General features: G+C 41.5%; 1 protein-coding gene across 5 annotated transcripts in view; it reads right to left on the reverse strand.

Moving 5' to 3' along the window:
* AXDND1 (axonemal dynein light chain domain containing 1) overlaps nucleotides 1-19,606 on the reverse strand; it is a 189,802-nt gene that overhangs the window by 6,061 nt on the left and 164,135 nt on the right. For all 5 annotated transcript variants that reach the window (XM_055111047.2, XM_055111042.2, XM_055111046.2 and 2 more), the window contains 2 exons: nucleotides 14,787-14,869; nucleotides 13,702-13,934 (listed from right to left, as the gene is read on the reverse strand). In XM_055111047.2, coding sequence (XP_054967022.2) covers nucleotides 13,702-13,934; nucleotides 14,787-14,869 — 316 coding nt within the window. The remainder of the gene's footprint in view (nucleotides 1-13,701; nucleotides 13,935-14,786; nucleotides 14,870-19,606) is intronic.

Consider the following 19,606-nt stretch of genomic DNA (forward strand, 5'->3'; position numbering starts at 1 on the left):
GCCACTACAATGTTCTTTGGCAGAGTCTATTGGAATTATGAGGTTCCAATAATTCTGGCTTTTGCACAGTAGCTGAGCTGAGCATTAAGTAAAGGATATGGAAGCCAAATCCTTTAAAAGAGAGGTCAACACACTTCCAACGGCTTCTTCTGGGCTTGGAAAGATATTACAGCACTATAGCTGGGAGCTTGGGGTCTGCTCTCAGACATATTAGATTTGATTCAGGCTCTACCATTTACTAACTGTTTAACCTTGGACATATTACTAATCCTGTGTATAAATGGGGATAAAAGTAGGATCCACCTCACAGAGTTGTGATTAAATAAGATAATGCATATGATATGCTTAGCACAATGCTTGCACAAGGTAAATTCTTAATAAATAATGGTGATTACTATTATTCTGGTTTTACCTCAGTAGCAATAAATGACAGCCATGAGGCTGCATCCAAATAAGAGCCTGCTGGCCCCTCCACATGTTGCCTCCATGTGTGAAAGGCAGCCCCGATGGCCAGTAGTGCCTGCTCCCAGGGTGGTTGTTCTAGGACAGAACCAGCTTTAGAACTTGCACATATGGTCTCCTGTTTTTGATTCCCACCATGATATAACAAGCATTTGTTTCAAAGTGCACAGCTGTTCGGGATCATAGTAGAGCAAAAACAGGACAGAAAAGTTTTTCCTCTTGGTGGGCAATAGTTACAGCCCAAACTCAGACAATCCCCCTTTCTTTCTTTCTTGCCTGGGTTTGACTGTTTGGATGGCCAGAGTGGGAAATGAGAGATGAATTACCAGTAGTACCTTGTGAACTCCAGGATCTGTCAGACTTCTGGGTAGGGGATAGGGATGGGGACATTTTGCCTTCTAAAAATCAGTTTGCCTTGGCAAGACAGATCATGGAAACTCTTAATCTTCAGACTTTCAAAAGTGTTTCTCAAGCTGGCCTAGAGGTAGCCTAAAGTATAACTCTGCCAGGTCAGGTGCTCGTGGGACCCAAACCTTGCAAATACCAGAGGATGCCCTCCAAACCGATAGAAGCCACTGCAGTCTTGCAGGTGCCCTTTCATTGGACATTTAAGAATAGAAGCATTGTCCTGGCAGAATGGCACATTGCTGTATAATGGGACTGCTTAGGGAACTTCTGGAAGGCTGCCTTACACGTTCTTTGTTGCACCATTTTAGACAAGCTGCACTTCTCAAAAACCTGCACTCTGCATAGTTCATCTTTGAGGTCAGAGGGATTCGTAGGCTTGCTTAGCAATCCTGAATGGGAGATTGCCTTGAGGCTATGGCAGACCTGGCTAGAATAAGCTCTCCATTTTTCTGAGGCAGTGATGGAAATCCTGATGAACCCTAGACACAGCTTCATATCAATATAGCTACAGAATGCCTCAGCCTCAGGCTCACCTAGCAAGCACTGCAGTTTTGCAGGTATGCAGGGCCTACGCAGCAGGGCTACAGCAGTTTTATTCCTAATTTTAGAGAAACTCCTCTGCTTCCTGTGGGGAAATACTTGCTGGTAGATGGATACTTATTTGATTCCAGGAATACCCAGACAGTGATCTAGAGCTTTGGGGCCTGCAAGCAGAATTTCCAGCAGGCTTTAAAAGTGAAATGCAAGATATGTTTCCCAAGTAGTATCTGGGTCATTGACCTCCAGCTAGGAAAGGCCAAGGACAAGAGGAAAGTGCAGTCACTGAATGCTACAAGGTAGCACACAAGTGACCTGACCATAGTCAAGTCAGTGAGACCAATTGTGTGAGTGGGACCAGATCTCTCAGGGGAGAATCTCCTGGAGCCCACGCACACTGAGTTGCTGTAGGTATGTGGTGAAGAGCCAGGCCTGGTGGTTGAGGGGGACTGTCCACTAAGCTTTCTAAGATCCTTAAGTACACCATGGTATGCACTCCCAAAACAGTACCAACTCGGCACTACAGGACATGGAACCTGTCGCCACTGAGATTGGGGGCTGGGACACAGAGGAGTATGATGAGGCTAACCAGTTTCCTCTCTCTGAAGGGCCAGAGCAGCTTTCTAGAAAAATGGACAGCATGGCTCGGTCTGGACATCTAAGCACAGAATGGCTAGTCTCCCATATGCAAGCACAACAGCCTCACTCGGCAGCCTGACTGCCAGTGATGAGCAGCAGAAGTTCCTCCCTCCACTCTGCTTGGGAGACCACTTCAGGGATACCCTGAGAAGGTGTGGCAGGGTCTCAAGGACTATTTAAACCTTCCCACAAAGCAGTTACTTGGGAGAGTGGAACTGGCCAGGCTAACTTGCAGAGAGCAGCAGTGCAGGTGCCCTCCCTGGGGCATACTTTTTTTTTTTTTAACCACCTAACACTCATTATTGTCTTCCTAACCCCACCCTGATTTCCTTTCCCCATAGTGTGTCCCATCTTAGTGGAACAGCACCGCAAGGCGTCCTTCCTTCGCTTTAAGGAAGCCAGAGAGACCTGTGAAGTCTTCTCAACATCCCTGGTTCATCCATGGGGAGGTTTGTGACCACAGGGTAGCTTTTTTCTCTCTTGGGACTTTGAGACTTTGGCAGAATAATGTAAGGATGAAATAAATGATTGGTGTTTGTTTGGTGGTAGCACTGGAACAGATGGTGAGGAACTATTGTGCCTGATCTAAAGCTAGCTGGTTCCTGTCTGTTCCCAGCCTAGTTCTTCAAAACTTTCCTTCAAATCCTTGAACCCCCCAGCATCCTTTCAATACATTATCTTTTTTCATGGGCTTGCAAGAGTAGGTGCTTGTAACAAAACCACCTCAGCTAATGTGGGTCCATGATGCCAATCACCTCATTCTAATTGTAGTGGCAGCAGATATAACTGGAATTTAGAGACTAAGCCTTCTACACAATGGAGCTGACATGGTATTTGGCACATTCTAAGGGACAAGGCTCATGTTCAGGGATGGGGCCTACTGATTTGTATGGAAATGACAACTCATGCCTGCAAAGTGGAAAATCAATAAAAATTATTCTGCAACCCCACAAAAAGTCCCCAAATTTTCTAGAGCTATCCAGGAATTTCTCTGGGAAGGAGCAAAGATAAGGCTGGCTCTGTTCCATCAGGCAGCAGCTGTAATTATGAGCCAACAGCTTCAGCTCGTCTGTCATTTGGGCCAGGAGCACTGCCAAGTTTCTGAAGAATTTCATGTTTTCTTTTCCCAGAGGTAAAGAGTGGAACTGACCAGACTCCATCTAGTAGTCTTAGGTATATACTAAGGAATGTTGAAACCCATCCCTCACACAGTTTAATGATGGCCAATGACAGGCCTGGCCAGGGTTGGCTTAAATAAAGATGGGGACTCTAGAGTTGGGATTTCTGAGGCTAGAAGAACAGGTAAAGGTCTAAAATTCTAGGAGATAAACCCAAAGAAACACCAAATATGTGGAGTCAATGCAGGTGTAGAAATCTTGCCACAGGTGTTCAGAGATAAGAGCAAAGGCAAGTGAGCCAGGAGCAGTGAGGCAGCAGGGAGCCCTTGCTGAGTGACTGCCCAGAACATCCAGTTGTCACTTGCAACTGATTTTTGCAGGTTAGTCCATCTCTTGTGCCTAGATGGATTCAGGGTCATGAACAGAGCAGACAAATGAGACAGTAAAAGCAAGAAATAGAGATTCTGGGTGAATCTTCAGCAACACAGGCCCCTATGAAGGAAACCATCTGAACAATGGCCTGGTGGCCCTTCACTATTGTGAAACAGTCTAGACATGAGTCCAGTGAGCTGGGGGCTCTGACACCAATCAGCTCTGTGACCATGTCTTATAATCACTGGGCCTCAGTTTTATCTTCTGAGAATATCTCCTCCACCTACTTTGCAGGGTTATTGCAAAGATCAGATAAATTATAAAAATGTCAGAAATCATAAGAAATCTGAAAATGCTGCAGAAACCTAACAGCATTGTCAAGATTTTCTCTCTTCTCTCTTTTTTTTTTTTTTTTTTTTTTGAGATGGAGTCTTGCTCTGTTGCCCAGGTTGGAGTGCAGTGGCGCGATCTCAGCTCACTGCAACCTCCACCTCCTGGGTTCAAACGATTCTCATGCCTCAGCCTCCTGAGTAAGGTGGGACTACAAGTGTGCACCACCATGCCTGGCTAATTTTTGTGTTTTAGTAGAGACGGGGTTTTGCCACGTTGGCGAGTCTGGTCTCGAATTCTTCACCTCAAGTGATCCTCCCACCTTGGCCTCCCAAAGTGCTGGGATTACAGGCGTGAACCACCGTGCCCAGCCTAGATCTTCTCTTTTAAATTGAAAAACTAATGTTTTTTTATTTGCCAGTCTTGTCTGCAGAGTTCAAAGTTTTCAAAAAGCATTATTTTCTTGAGAGAAACTGACATTTCACAGACCTCTGTTACGAAATCAATTGAAGAGGCTAGCAAACTTGCACAAGCTATTTTTAATGCGGGAAGTGAGCTAATGCACCTGACTCCCTACAGCCATAGCTGTGACTTAAAGAGAAAATGCTCTTGGGTTGTAGGTTATGGCTTTTCTAGTGGCTGTTACAAAGGGAGTCCCTCCAACTGAGCCACATCAGCTCTATAACGCAGTGATATCTGGGGTGTATTCAGTGGATAGAGCCATTGTGAACCCCAGAGCTCTGTGGACAGACACTACTTGGGTTTTGTTTTGTCATTGGATTTAGTCTGGATTCCAGATTTAATGTTGAGAGCACCGTCCTTGCATGGTACCTCTAAAAAGACAAAAACAGCTAGAATATTGTAGTAATAATATCTTATATTTACTAAGGGTTTTTAATTTTACAAAGCAGTTTTACATTTTTTCTGCCTGGGTAACCCTCAAGCTACAAATAAGCTATGTGCCACAAATTTGACTCTAAATTGGTTATTGGCATTCAGAATGCATTTCCCAAGTTCAAGTGTGGTCATTTAACTGTTTGAGTTCTGGGTCCTGGGGCAGGACAGAATGTGGTCAAGGAGTGAAGAAGAGAAAGAAGAACATCTCCTCCTTCCCTCTTGTACACAACCGAAGCTTGGTGAAAAAAAATTCAAATGGAAACAGTCTTCAGAATCTTCCCTTAACCATTCCTGAGCCCTTCTGTTGTCTCCCCAACCCTTTCTTTCCAGGCTCCTGTGCACAGACCTTGATGGCCTCTGGCCATCAAGCCTGCTCCCCCCAACATGCACGTGAAAAACAGCCCCGTGACGCTGCTTCCCAATTTGATTCCTTCAGACTGGCTGCTGCCATCTCCATCTTACATGTGGTTGCCTTTGTATTACTATTTGCACTTTATATTACTGTTAGTGTAACTTCTCCACACCCAACTGTAGACCCCACTGAGATCCAGGACTAAGCCATATTCATCTTTGCAAACTTCCCTCTTGATTCCTTTTTCAGTCACAGCTCAGAGCACAGTGATTTGCTAATTATTAAAAATACTGACATAAAAATAAAAATAAATACATCCCCTACTCTGTCCAGGTCTTCTCTTTACTCAGCATTCACAAGGCTCCTGCCGTTACCACAATATAATTTTCTATTCCTTCACTGCACAACCCTCAGGAAAAAAGTGATTTTATTGCACTAATATATATAAATATAGCAGTGCCAGATTGCTCCAGAGGTATCTGCATTTTTTTCAAGGGGCTACCTGCTAACTCTAAGGATGGATTTAACCTATGGATTTTCTGGAGACTCTGTTTAGGTCCCTTGCAGGGCACAGGGACTGCTGTGAGTAGGAGGCAACTCTCCTCAGCTTTGCAAGGCATCTCATCTTCCACTTCAGAGCCCCCTGGCAATGATTTTGCTGGTGGTTTTTGGAAGGAGGGGGAAGGGTGGCTGGGTGTCTGTGTAAATTACTGTTTGCAGGCTGGGGACTAACTTTATGTAGCTATTCTCTACCTTAAATAATTAAAACTTCTCAGTTCTGGATTTAACCGAATCCTCAAGACTTTCGTGGGAATGGACAAAACTAAAGTCCCACATTCCATATTGAGGTAACCTCTCTAGTTTAACAAGTAGGCTTTTTGGATGGTTTGCTTATTTATCTTCCTAAATCTAGAAAAGGTCCAGTTTTCAAATTATCAGGATAAAAGTACATTCAGAATATAAGAAGATGAAATTTTAAAAATTCATGAAAACTCTCTCACATACATTCAAACCTAAAACTAAGGACTGATTGTCAGACTTGTAATAAATGACATTTTCGCCAGTTCAGAGTTGAAAGGAGTAGAAAAAATGAATTCACACTCTATAGGGTTAATGTCCCTGTACCTAGGGCCAGGGGCTGCAAGCAGTTGGCTAACTTCACTGCTTTTGCTGAGGGGCAGGTGGAGATAGGACTGACAGAGAAAAACGGAAAGTAGATGTCTTTCCAGTACTATCCTTTGCACCAGGAACTGTCCTGGGAACAGATCACAGGTTGGAGATGAAAGCAAAAATAAAAAAATAGCCTCTAATATTAGAAATATTGAGAACTGCTTGTGGGCATATTGCGCACTAATTAGAAATAAGAAAATGAACAATTAAATTCCTCTCCCTATAACATAAAGTATCTGTAAAAATCATATGAAGTCAAACACGTACCAAAAAATAAAGATAACACTTCCTACAAACCTCTATTACCCAGAGACAATGTCTGTCAATATTTGGGCATATTTCTTTCTGGTCTTTTTTCTGCCTTTAAAAAATGATGTCATACCCTGTTTCTTGCATTTGATAGTTAACATAAAATTTCCCATGTCACTAAAAACTCCTTTAAACACCATTTTAATAGTTGTGTAATATTTATGTATATTAATACAGCATGATTTATTTAATCTTTCATGATTGAACACGTAGGTTGTTTCTATTTTTTCTATTATACACAATGATACACTGAGCATCTTTGTATATTAATTTTGTGTATTTAGGATTATTAAGATTCTCACGTCTGAAATTATTATGCATATATTATCATGCATATTATCACGCAATATTATTATGCATATTATCATGCATATATTATGCATATATTAACATGCATATATTATAAATATATGCATGTTTTAAAGGGATAGCCATACATACTATCAAATTATTTTCTAAAATGGTTGTATGTGTTTGTCTACTCACAAGTATTACCTGTATAACTATTATATGCTGCCACTTCTAATCAGCATTGTGTTCTTTTATTAAAAAAAAAAAAAACAAAAACGGATTTTCCGGCAAGATGGCCAAATAGGAACAGCTCCAGTCTGCAGCTCCCAGTAAGATCAATGCAGAAGACGGGTGATTTCTGCATTTCCAACTGAGGTACCTGCTTCATCTCATTAGGCCTGGCTGGACAGTGTGTGCAGGCCATGGAGGGAGAGCCAAAGCAGGGCAGGGCGTCGCCTCATCCAGGAAGTACAAGGAGTCAGGGTATTTCCCTTTCCTAGCCAAGGAAAGCCATGAGAGACTGTACCAGGTGCGACGGTACACTCTTGCCAAAATACTATGCTTTTCCCATGGTCTTCGCAACCCACAGACCAGGAGATTCCCTCTGGTGCCTGGCTCAGCGGGTCCCCCACCCACAGAGCCCAGCAAGCTAAGATCCACTGGCTTGAAATTCTTGCTGCTAGGGCAGCAGTCTGAGATAGACCTGGGATGCTGGAGCTTGGTCGGGGGAAGAGCATTCGCTATTGCTGAGGCTTGAGCAGGTGGTTTTATGCTCACAGTGTAAACAAACCCATTGAGAAGCTCAAACCAGGTGGAGCCTACCGCAGCAGTGAGGCCAACTGCCTCTCTAGATTCCACCTCTGTGGGCAGGGCATATCTAAACAAAAGGCAGCAGCCCAAGTCAGGGACTTATAGAAAAAAGCCTCATCTCCCTGGGACAGAGCACCTGAGGGAAGGGCAGCGGTGGGCACAGCTTCAGCAGACTTAAATGTCCCTGCCTGACAGCTCTGAAGAGAGCAGTGGTTCTCCCAGCATGGCGATCAAGCTCTGATAACAGACAGACTGCCTCCTCAAGTGGGCCCCTGACCCCCGTGTAGCCTGAATGGGAGATACCTCCCAGTTGGGGCCGACAGACACCTCATACAGGAGAGCACTGGCTGGCATCTGGCAGGTGCCCCTCTGGGACAAAGCTTCCAGAGGAAGGATTGGGCAGCAATATTTGCCGCTCTGCAGCATCTGCTGATGATACCCAGGCAAACAGGGTCTGGAGTGGACCCCCAGCAAACTCCAACAGACTTGCAGCTGAAGGACCTGTTAGAAGGAAAACTAACAAACAGAAAGGAATAGCATCAACATCAAAAAAAAGGACATCGACACCAAAACCCCATCCATAGGTCACCAACATCAAAGACAAAATGTAGATAAAACCACAAAGATGGGGAGAAACCAGCACAGAAAGGCTGAAAATTCCAAAAACCAGAACACCTCTTATCCTCCAAAGGATCACAACTCCTCACCAGCAAGGGAACAAAACTGGATGGAGAATGAGTTTGATGAGTTAACAGAAGTAGGCTTCAGAAGGTGGGTAATAACAAACATCTCCGAGCTAAAGGAGCATGTTCTAACCCATCTCAAGGAAGCTAAAAAAGATTAGACGAAAATGATTGAAAAAAGATTAGACGAAATGGCTAACTAGAACAACCAGGGTAGAGAAGAACATAAATGACCTGACGGAGCTGAAAAACACAGCATGAGAACTTCGTGACGCATACACAATCTTCAATAGCCAATTAGATCAAGCAGAAGAAAGGATTATCAGTGATTGAAGATCAAATTAATAAAATAAAGAGAGAAGAAAAGATCAGAGAAAAAAGAGTGAAAAGAAATGAACAAAGCCTCCAAGAAATATGGGACTATGTGAAAAGACCGAATCTACGTTTGATTGGCATACCCGAAAGTGACGGGGAGAATGGAATCAAGTTAGAAAACACTCTTCAGGATATTATCCAGGAGAACTTCCCCATCCTAGCAAGGCAGGCCAATATTCAAATTCAGGAAATACAGAGAACACCACAAAGATATTCCTTGAGAAGAGCAACCCCAAGACACATATTTTCAGATTCACCAAGATTGAAATGAAGGAAAAAATATTAAGGGCAGCCAGAGAGAAAGGTTGGGTTACCCACAAAGGGAAGCGCATCAGACTAACAGCAGATCTCTCAGCAGAAACCCTACAAGCCAGAAGAGAGTGGAGGCCAATATTCAACATTCTTAAAGAAAAGAATTTTCAACCCAGAATTTCATATCCAGCCAAACTAAGCTTCATAAGTGAAGGAGAAATAAAATCCTTTACAGACAAGCAAATGCTGAGAGATTTTGTTTCCACCAGGTCTGCCTTACAAGAGCTCCTGAAGGAAGCACTAAACATGGAAAGAAACAATCGGTACCAGTCACTGCAAAAACATGCCAAATTGGAAAGACCATCGACACTATGAAGAAACTGCATCAACTAATGGGCAAAATAACCAGCTAGCATCATAATGACAGGCTCAAATTCACATATAACAATATTTACCTTAAATGTAAATGGGCTAAATGCCCCAATTAAAAGATACAGACTGGCAAATTGGATAAAGAGTCAAGACCCATCGGTGTGCTGTATTCAGGAGACCCATCTCCTGTGCAAAGACACACATAGGCTCAAAATAAAGGGATGAAGGAAGATCTACCAAGCAAATGGAAAACAAAAAAAGGGGTTGAAATCCCAGTATCTGATAAAACTGACTTTAAACCAACAAAGATTAAAAGAGACAAAGAAGGCCATTACATAATGGTAAAGGGATCAATGCAACAACAAGAGCTAACTCTCCTAAATATATATGCACCCAATACAGGAGCACCCAGATTCAGAAAGCAAGTTTTTAGAGACCTACAAAGAGACTTAGACTCCCACACAATAATAGTGGGAGACTTTAACACCCCACTGTTAATATGAGACAGATCAATGAGACAGTAAATTAACAAGGATATCCAGGACTTGAACTCAGCTCTGGACCAAGCAGACCTAATAGACACCTACAGAATTCTCCATCCCAAATCAATAGAATATACATTCTTCTCAGCACCACATCACACTTATTCTAAAATTGACCACATAATTGGAAGTAAAACACTCCTCAGCAAATATAAAAGAGCAGAAATCACAACAAACTGTCTCTCAGACCACAGTGCAATCAAATTAGAACTCAGGATTAAGAAACCCACTCAAAACTGCACAACAACATGGAAACTGAACAACCTGCTCCTGAATGACTACTGGGTAAACAACAAAATGAAGGCAGAAATAAAGATATTCTTTGAAGCCAATGAGAATGAAGACACAACATACCAGAATCTCTGGGACACATTTAAAGCAGTGTGTAGAGGGAAATTTATATCACTAAATGCTCACAAGAGAAAGCAGGAAAGATCTAACATTGACACCCTAACATCACAATTAAAAGAACTAGAGAAGCAAGAGCAAACACATTCAAAAGCTAGCAGAAGACAGAAATAACTAAGATCAGAGCAGAACTGAAGGAGATAGAGACACAAAAATCCCTTCAAAAAATCAATGAATCCAGGAGCTGGTTTCATGAAAAGATTAACAAAATAGATAGACTGCTAGCAAGACTAATAAAGAAGAAAAGAGAGAAGATTCAAATAGATGCAGTAAAAAATGATAAAGGGGATATCACCGCTGATCCCACAGAAATACAAACTACCATCAGAGAATACTATAAACATCTCTATGCAAATAAACTAGAAAATCTGGAAGAAATGGATAAATTCCTGGACACATACACCCTCCCAAGACTAAACCAGGAAGACGTCAAATCTCTGAATAGACCAATAACAGGTGGTGAAATTGAGCCAATAATTAATAGCCTACCAACCAAAAAAAGTCCAGGACCAGATGGATTCACAGCCAAATTCTACCAGAGGTACAAAGAGGAGCAGGTACCATTCCTTCTGAAACTATTCCGAATAATAAAAAAAAGGGAATCCTGCCTAACTTATTTTATGAGGCCAGCATCATCCTGATACCAAAATCTGGCAGAGACACAACAAAAAAAGAGAATTTTTGACCAATATCCCTGATGAACATTGATGAAAAAATCCTCAATAAAATACTGGCAAACCAAATCCAGCAGCACATCAGAAAGCTTATCTACCACGATCAAGTCAGCTTCATCCCTGGGATGCAAGGCTGGTTCAGCATATGCAAATCAATAAACATAATCCATCAAATAAACAGAACCAATGACAAAAACCACATGATTATCTCAATAGATGCAGAAAAGGCCTTCAACAACAGCCCTTCATGCTAAAAACTCTCAATAAACTAGGTGATGATGGAACGTATCTCAAGATAATAAGAGCTATTTATGACAAACCCACAGCCAATATCATACTGGATGGGCAAAAACTGGATCCCAGCACAAGACAAGGATGCCCTTTCTCACCACTCCTATTCGACATAGTGTTGGAAGTTCTGGCCAGGGCAATCAGGCAAGAGAAAGAAATAAAGGGTATTCATTGGAAAAGAGGAAGTCAAATTGTCTCTGTTTGCAGATGACATGATTGTATATTTAGAAAACCTCATCATCTCAGCCCAAAATCTCCTTAAGCTGATAAGCAACTTCAGCGAAGTCTCAGGATCAAAATCAATGTGTAAAAATCACAAGCATTCCATGCTATACACCAATAACAGACAAACAGCCAAATCATGAATGAACTCCCATTTATAATTGCTACAAAGAGAATAAAATACCTAGGAAAACAACTTACAAGGGATGTGAAGAACCTCCTCAAGGAGAACTACAAACCACTGCTCAATGAAATAAAAGAGGACACAAACAAATGGAAGAACATTCCATGCTCATGGATAGGAAGAATCAATATCGTGAAAATGGCCACACTACCCAAGGTAATTTGTAGATTCAATGCTATCCCCACCAAGTTGCCACTCACTTTCTTCACAGAATTGGAAAAATCTATTTTAAATTTCATATGGAACCAAAAAAGAGCGCACAGAGCCAAGACAAGCCTAAGCAAAAAGAACAAAGCTGGAGGCATCACGCTACCTGACTTCAAACTATACTACAAGGCTACAGTAACCAAAACAGCATGGTACTGGTACCAAAACAGATATATAGACCAACGGAACAGAACAGAGGCCTCTGAAATAACACCACACATTTACAACCATCTGATCTTTGACAAACCTGACAAAAACAAGCAATGGAGAAAGGATTCCCTATTTAATAAATGGTGTTGGGAAAACTAGCCAGCCATATGCAGAAAGCTGAAACTGGATCTCTTCCTTACACCTTATACAAAAATTAACTCAAGATGGATTAAAGACTTAAATGTAAGACCTAAAACCATAAAAACCCTAGAATAAAACCTAGGCAATACCACTCAGGACATAGGCATGGGCAAAGACTTCATGACTAAAACACCAAAAGCAATAGCAACAAAAGCCAAAATAGACAAATGGGATCTAATTAAACTAAAGAGCTTCTGCACAGCAAAAGAAACTATCAGCAGACTAAACAGACAACCTGAAGATTGGGAGAAAATTTTTGCAATCTATCCATCTGACAAAGGGCTAATATCCAGAATCTACAAAGAACTTCAACAAATTTACAAGAAAAAAGCAAACAACACCATCAAAAAGTGGGCAAAGGATATGAACAGACACTTCTCAAAAGAAGACATTTATGCAGCCAACAGACACATGAAAAATGCTCATTATCAATGGTCATCAAAGAATGCAAATCAAAACCACAATGAGAGGCCATCTCACACCAGTTAGAATGGCGATCATTAAAAAGTCAGGAAACAACAGATGCTAGAGAGGATGTGGAGAAATAGGAACACTTTTACACTGTTGGTGGGAGTGTAAATTAGTTCAACCATTGTGGAAGACAGTGTGGCGATTCCTCAAGGATCTAGAACTAGAATTACCATTTGACCCAGCAATCCCATTACTGGGTATATACCCAAAGGATTATAAATCATGCTACTATAAAGACACATGTACATGTATGTTTATTGCAGCACTATTCACAATAGCAAAAACTTGGAACCAACTCAAATGTCCATCAATGATAGACTGGATAAAGAAAATGTGGCACATATACACCATGGAATACTATGCAGCCATAAAAAAGGATGAGTTCATGTCCTTTGTAGGGACATGGATGAAGCTGGAAACCATCATTATCAGCAAACTATCACAAGGACAGAAAACCAAACACCGCATGTTCTCACTCATAAGTGGGAGTTGAACAATGAGAACACATGGACACAGGGAGGGGAACATCACACACTGGGGCCTGTCAGGGGGTCGGGGGCTGAGGGAGGGATAGCATTAGGAGAAATACCTGATGTAAATGATGAGTTGATGGGTGCAGCACACCAACATGGCACATGTATACCTATGTACCAAACCTGCACGTTGTACACATGTTTCCCAGAACTTAAAGTATAATAAAAAAAAGAAAAAAAAAAAAACCTTTGCCAGTTTTGTAAATAAAAATTGTATCTGAGCTACTTTATTCATTCACAATTGTTATTCATTTGGTTTTCCTTTTTGTGAGTTGTCCGAATAAGATGGTTATGTGATTAAAATATGCACATTCCTATGAGAAGTATAAACTAGTAGATTAGCACCAAATATATTAATGTTCTTCTACAATATTTGTGGCCCAGTCAAATTTTCTTTCATAAATACAACCTGAATAAAGCAAAATACGAAGCAATCCTTACCCTTCTTTGGAGATTTTGAGGAATTTTCTGCTGACCTGACTTCTTCTTCTTCTTGTTTTTCTTCTTCTTCTTTTACTTCTCTTTCATCTTGATTTTCTTTCTCTTCTTTAGACTCCTTTCTTGATGTCATGACTAATTCCTCTAGATCTTTATTTTTTATAAGGGTATGATGAAGTTTCTCATATGCATCTTCAAACTTCTCCTCTGCCTGTCTGGCTCTATTTTCAACCTCCCTGATATGGAAGAGAAGAAACACAACAAAATAGAAAGGGTTGAAAAAGTATTTTTGATTTCGAAACTCATTTTCTAAAAGGCAGTGAGATTAGATGAATGTGTCTGAAGGGTAGAAATAAGGGAAGCAACAGCATCAATGATTAACTGAGAACTGGGGGCCCAGGAGCGACTCTGAATGCTAATGTCAGAGTAGAAATCATGCTGCTATTTAAGAATATATTTATCACTTCTTAGTAAAATCTGATTTGGGGTATCTGGAATTCTCCATCAATGGCCAGGGAACTCCCTTTCAAGAGTTAATTTTGGCTTCTCTTAATTGACGTGATCCAACAAACTAAATTCAACAGAGTCACTTCTTTTCTAGCACCTCTAAAACCAAATTTTTACAATCAAAGAAACCAGCTTGAGATGTGCTTCTTAGCTACTACAGCACGTTATATGTCTACATGGCTACGCTCTTCTCCTGGCATCCCCAGCCATCTTAACTATACCACCCTTTCTACTCTGAGTTATGTAACATTCTTTCCCAAGCACAATAGTTTCTCCTAGTTTCATCTATTTCCCTAAGTTATCTCTTAGAAACAAACATTGAATTGGATCACTCTAACAACCCCCTCCAACACACACAAATAGTTTGACTTCCTCTATCTTTCCACTGTAGTTAAGAGTGGATGTTTCCACCAGGGCACTGTAGTTTACTGCCTCTAGCAGAACATGTGGAGATACACATCCCCCTAATGTGGATAAAGAAAGCAGGAGAGCCAAAGGGAAGCCAAAAAGTGTGAATTTCTCAGTCAAACCTTCTGGCCAGCCATTTTCATCCTCTTACCATTGTGTTGACTCATACTTACAGTAACTTCTCCTGCATATGTTCAATTACAGCCATTGCTTCAAGATATTTTTGGGCCAATGTACCTTGCTTAGCTGACTCTCTCTGACAGAGGAAATATGAGATATGAATGAACTGACAGTCTCAACAATTAGTATTCTACTTTTTTAGGATGTTCTGGATCAAACCTTCTAGAATATTCTTTGTCTACTACCCATATCTATCTAATAGATGGTTAAGCACACCCTTAATACCAAAAAAAAAAAAAAAAGGGATTGTCTCTGGTCAAATAGCATAGAAGCTTCCAAATTACTCGTGCTTCAGGTGAATAAGAATTTGATTTGAATTGTAAAGAAGAAGCAGGGGAAACAGTAACAACAAAAAGAAACAGAGAAATAAAAAAAGATTTAAAAAATAAGGAGAAGGATCAACATGTTTCTTTATAAGTCAAGTTAAAGATCAAGGAAGCTAACTTGTATATCTGTCTTACTAATAATTTACTTCACTAAGAATGTAACATTGCAAAATCCAATGAAGTCTTTAAATTCCTTAGGGGACTTCATAAATATCAGTTAAAGATGTAGATCTTGCCAGGCAAAGAAAATATAGAAAAAAGATAACCTCTTTAATTTATTTTGACTCTATATAAGAGGAAGGTGAGAGAGGAAATTTAGAGGACAAAAACTATAAGCATATTTTTAATTGAATATTAACATTTTCCCAGAACAATATACTTTTAAAGTCTCATTTATCCATGTCTCTCAAGCAGTGTCAAGTACAAGGTAAAGTCTACATTATAGATGGAAGGAGAGATAGAAGAGGGTGGACAGCCTGCCATAATCACAGCATGATCCGGTGGGCTAAAGCAAGCCTGCATCTAAGCCTCTCATCCTCAATCACACATCCCATCATACCACTATACCCTTTTCTAAAAGAGAAAAGAACCTGTGTTAGTCTCTTCACTATTTATTTATTTATTTATTTATTCTTTTTCTTTTATAGAGACTGGATCTTGCTCTGTCACCCAGGCTACAGTGCAGTGGCACAATCATAGCTCACTGCAGCCTTGACCTCACAGGCTCAAGCAATCCTCCCACCTCAGCCTCCCAAGTGGCTGGGACTACAGGTGCACACCACCATGCCCAGCCAATTTTTAATTTTTTAGGTAGAGATTGGGTCTTGCTATGTTGCCCAGGCTGGTCTTGAACTCTTGGCCTCAAGTGATCCTCCTGCCTCAGCCTCCCAAGTGCTGAGATTATAGGCACTGGCCACCACACTTGGCCAACTTCTTCCCTTTTATGCTAGATATTAGACTCTTATTTTCTCTGTCACATATTTTTCTCTTTCTGTTTTGTTGCTTCTTTTGGGTAACTTGTTTGGAAAGTACACACTATCATTTTTCACCCTGAACCTAAGGTATGTGATGTGGCTGTGCCTGCCTGGCACACACTACTAACTTATTTGTTCTTTTAAAAGAAAGGGTTTCAGAGCAGAGGCTTCTAGAACTGGAATTCCACACATGGTTTACAGCCCTATGAAACAACTAAAACTATCAGTAGAATCCAAGGTAAACCAGGATTGTCCACTACTACCTGCGTGCATCTGAGCCTTCTGACTCTCTCCTCATTCTGTCAATAGATATAAATTTAGTTACAATATGCTAGGAAAACATCCCTTTCTTTTGATACTGGCAAGTACAGATTAATGTTTTGTGGTCCATTTCAAGTCCTTCAATAGGAGAGCTTCAGACTGTGGTCTGAAATGACATTTTGGACATTCCCATGGTCTGAAATGCTGGTTGTGGGACTGCTAGCATCCTCCATGTGTGCCAGATGGCAATCCCCCATGCATCAACCATATACTGATGCAGATGCCTCAAGGCTAATTACAGTTACTGCCACAAGCCTTCTTCTCAGACTCCAAACCTTCCTCTGGCTTTTATGATATTTTACTCACTATATGACAGAGACAAACATGGACCATGCGGCTCTTGTAATCAATTGCATTGGACCCTCCTTGCTTGTGCCTATGTGCTGTAGCTTCCAGTTAGTCTCCGTCTGACATCAATTCTGCCTTTAGGTTTTTTAGCTTGGTCCTCCTGGGGTTTGACTCTACTAACGGGCTTTGGGTTGCATCTCTATGGCTTGGGCATGCCTCAGGGAAGATCCCACTCCAGGCTCAGCTCCTTGGGATTCAGTTCTGGACCCCTAGTTGGACTGGGTGCTCCTAGCAGCTTTGGACTATTCTCTGAGTACCAATATCCCCAAATATCAATCAACCTCGTCCCCTACTAGAATAGCACAATTAGGCCCCTTCTGTTTGAGCACCTGGTGATTGAAGCCACTTTTGCAAAATTATGATGTTAAGATAAATCTGATGGGGCTGACTCCATCTTGCTTGAGTCTCACAGGCTGGCTGACTTGGCTCATTCCTGGGCATGGGCAAAGTTTAAATGATAATAGCTCTTCCCCAAAATGAAACTACTAAACTACCCTTGTAAAACTAATGAAAGGCCACCAAGTTAGGAGTATGAGAGGGACCTGAATTCAGCCATTATTCCAGAGGTCACAAGATTTGCAACTTCCCTAATTATGCCTATAAATAACATCATTATTGTAGAACCTAAGGTTGGTATTTTGAGATGTCTTTTCAAGCTTCTGACAACAGGATGGTGCCACTCTGACTCATAACTCAGGTAGTCCTGTGGCCCCCACAGGACTGTTACACCAAAACTCCAGCATCAAATCTTAGAATATGGACTCAGTGCATGAGGACCATTTTCCATACCCCATGATTGCATCCCCAACCAATAAGCAACACCCATACCCTGGCCCCCTGCCTACCAAACTATCTTGGAAAAAGCCTAACCTTTGAGCCTTCAAGAAGATCAATTTGAGTAGTAACTCCATCTCCTACGTGATGTGGCCAGCTTCATGTCAATTAAACTCTTTCTTTACTGCAATGCTGTGGTCCCAGCTAATTGATTGTGTCTGTGCAATGGGTAGGAAGGACCCACTGGGAAGTTACATGATCCCATTCTACTTGTGCAGTACTCCAGCCACCATTCCACAGGAAGAATGTGATTCTTCTTGGCTTCCAGGAACTTGCAAGTAATTGTACATCCAGATGGCATTTTAGTTCTTTCTCCAGACTTTTTGGTTAATCAGAACCTAGACAGTTTGGTCTTTAGTGATTTGTAGTAGCAGCAGCAACTTTTCAAAAGCTTAGAGATGGACTTACTGGTCCATGTTCTCTTTACCTGGGCTATCCACATGGCACTGCCAGTGTCACACAGAATGGCAGTATCTGGGAGCAGTGGACCTCACACTATCAAAGACATGTGATACTCCTCAGTTTTGTCCCAGGCTGCAGGCTCCTAGTTTCCTGACTGCTTCCTGCCTGGCTCCAGGGCCTAGCCTGGACGGCATACCAGAGTTCTAACTTTAGAGAAGCAAGTCTGAGGCAGGAGGGCTTGTAGCTGGGACTGGTGGGGGTTAGCAGATAAAAAGCTGCTACCTGTTGTCTTTGTCTCCTTTTTAAAAAATTTTGGCCGGGCATGGTGGCTCACGCCTGTAATCCCAGCACTTTGGGAGGCCGAAGCAGGCGGATCATGAGGTCAGGAGTTCAAGACCAGCCTGACCAACATAATGAAACCCCATCTCTATTAAAAGTACAAAAAATTAGCCAGGCATGGTGGTGGGCACCTGTAATCCCAGGTACTTGGGAGGCTGAGGCAGAAGAAACGCTTGAACTTGGGAGGCAGAGGTTGCAGTGAGCCGAGATTGCACCATTGCACTCCAGCCCAGGTGACAGTGCGAAGACTCTGTCTCTAAATAAATAAATCTCACGACATTGTATTCCATTCCCACTGCTCCCTCTTACATATTTGCCTCACAGTCTTAGTGACCAACATAGTGACGCATTATTTTTAAAACTTGTTGAAAGTTCTCTGATGTCTCCCAAGGCACCACTTTGGGAGAATGTGCCGAAGGAAATTAAAATATATTACCCCCCAAATATATTTATTTGACATATTTTGAAATAGCCGCTGCCTGGCCAGGAAACAAAAGTGGCCTTGCAAAGCTGTCTTTTGTGGGAAAAATTTGCATCTGTAGAGAATCTCCATTAAAGCAGTCACCACCGCTTCCCCTTTCTATGCCTTTCCAGGACCCAGGAGAGATTGAGAGTCTGATGCCTTTCAAAGTCTGAAAAGAAACATCTTTATCTATTCTCTCTGAGGGAGACTTCATCTACATAACAAGGCCACCTTTGCCAGCCAAGCTTCTTCCTTTTCTCTCTCTCTCAACCAGTCTTTTCACTAACCTGATTCACCAAGGTAACCTGTTTCTAGCCATACTCAGTCTGTATTCTTTACTATGGCCTCAGGATGGTATATGAGCTTCTGGATCTTCATTCTGAAGGCTCTTATGTACACATGTTAAACAAATTTGTATGCCTTTTCTCCTATTAATCAATTTGCCTCACATCAGTGATTTTTCAACAAATTTGTAGGGGGCCAAGAGCCTATGGCTCCCACACCCCTAATAATGAAATGGTTCTTAACTTTAGGATGGAGAAATTTGACAAAATCTATTGATCCCCCAATCCAAGAAAATGCACAATATGAACATACACACAAAATATTACCACCACTTCAGGGAATTAGTGGGATAAAGCCCATCCATAAACTCTTAAAGTCACAGTGTTCTGTAGAGAGTAAGATACTGATCTAGAGCTAACTGAAGTCTACCATAGTCCTACAACCAAACTTCTGTGGAGACATTTTAAATCTGCTTTCTTGCTGAGTGTCCACAGCTACTGTCTCTAAGTTTCCAGTTTCCC

Source organism: Pan paniscus, chromosome 1 (assembly GCF_029289425.2).
Source record: "Pan paniscus chromosome 1, NHGRI_mPanPan1-v2.0_pri, whole genome shotgun sequence".
NCBI classification, from domain to species: Eukaryota; Metazoa; Chordata; class Mammalia; order Primates; family Hominidae; genus Pan; species Pan paniscus.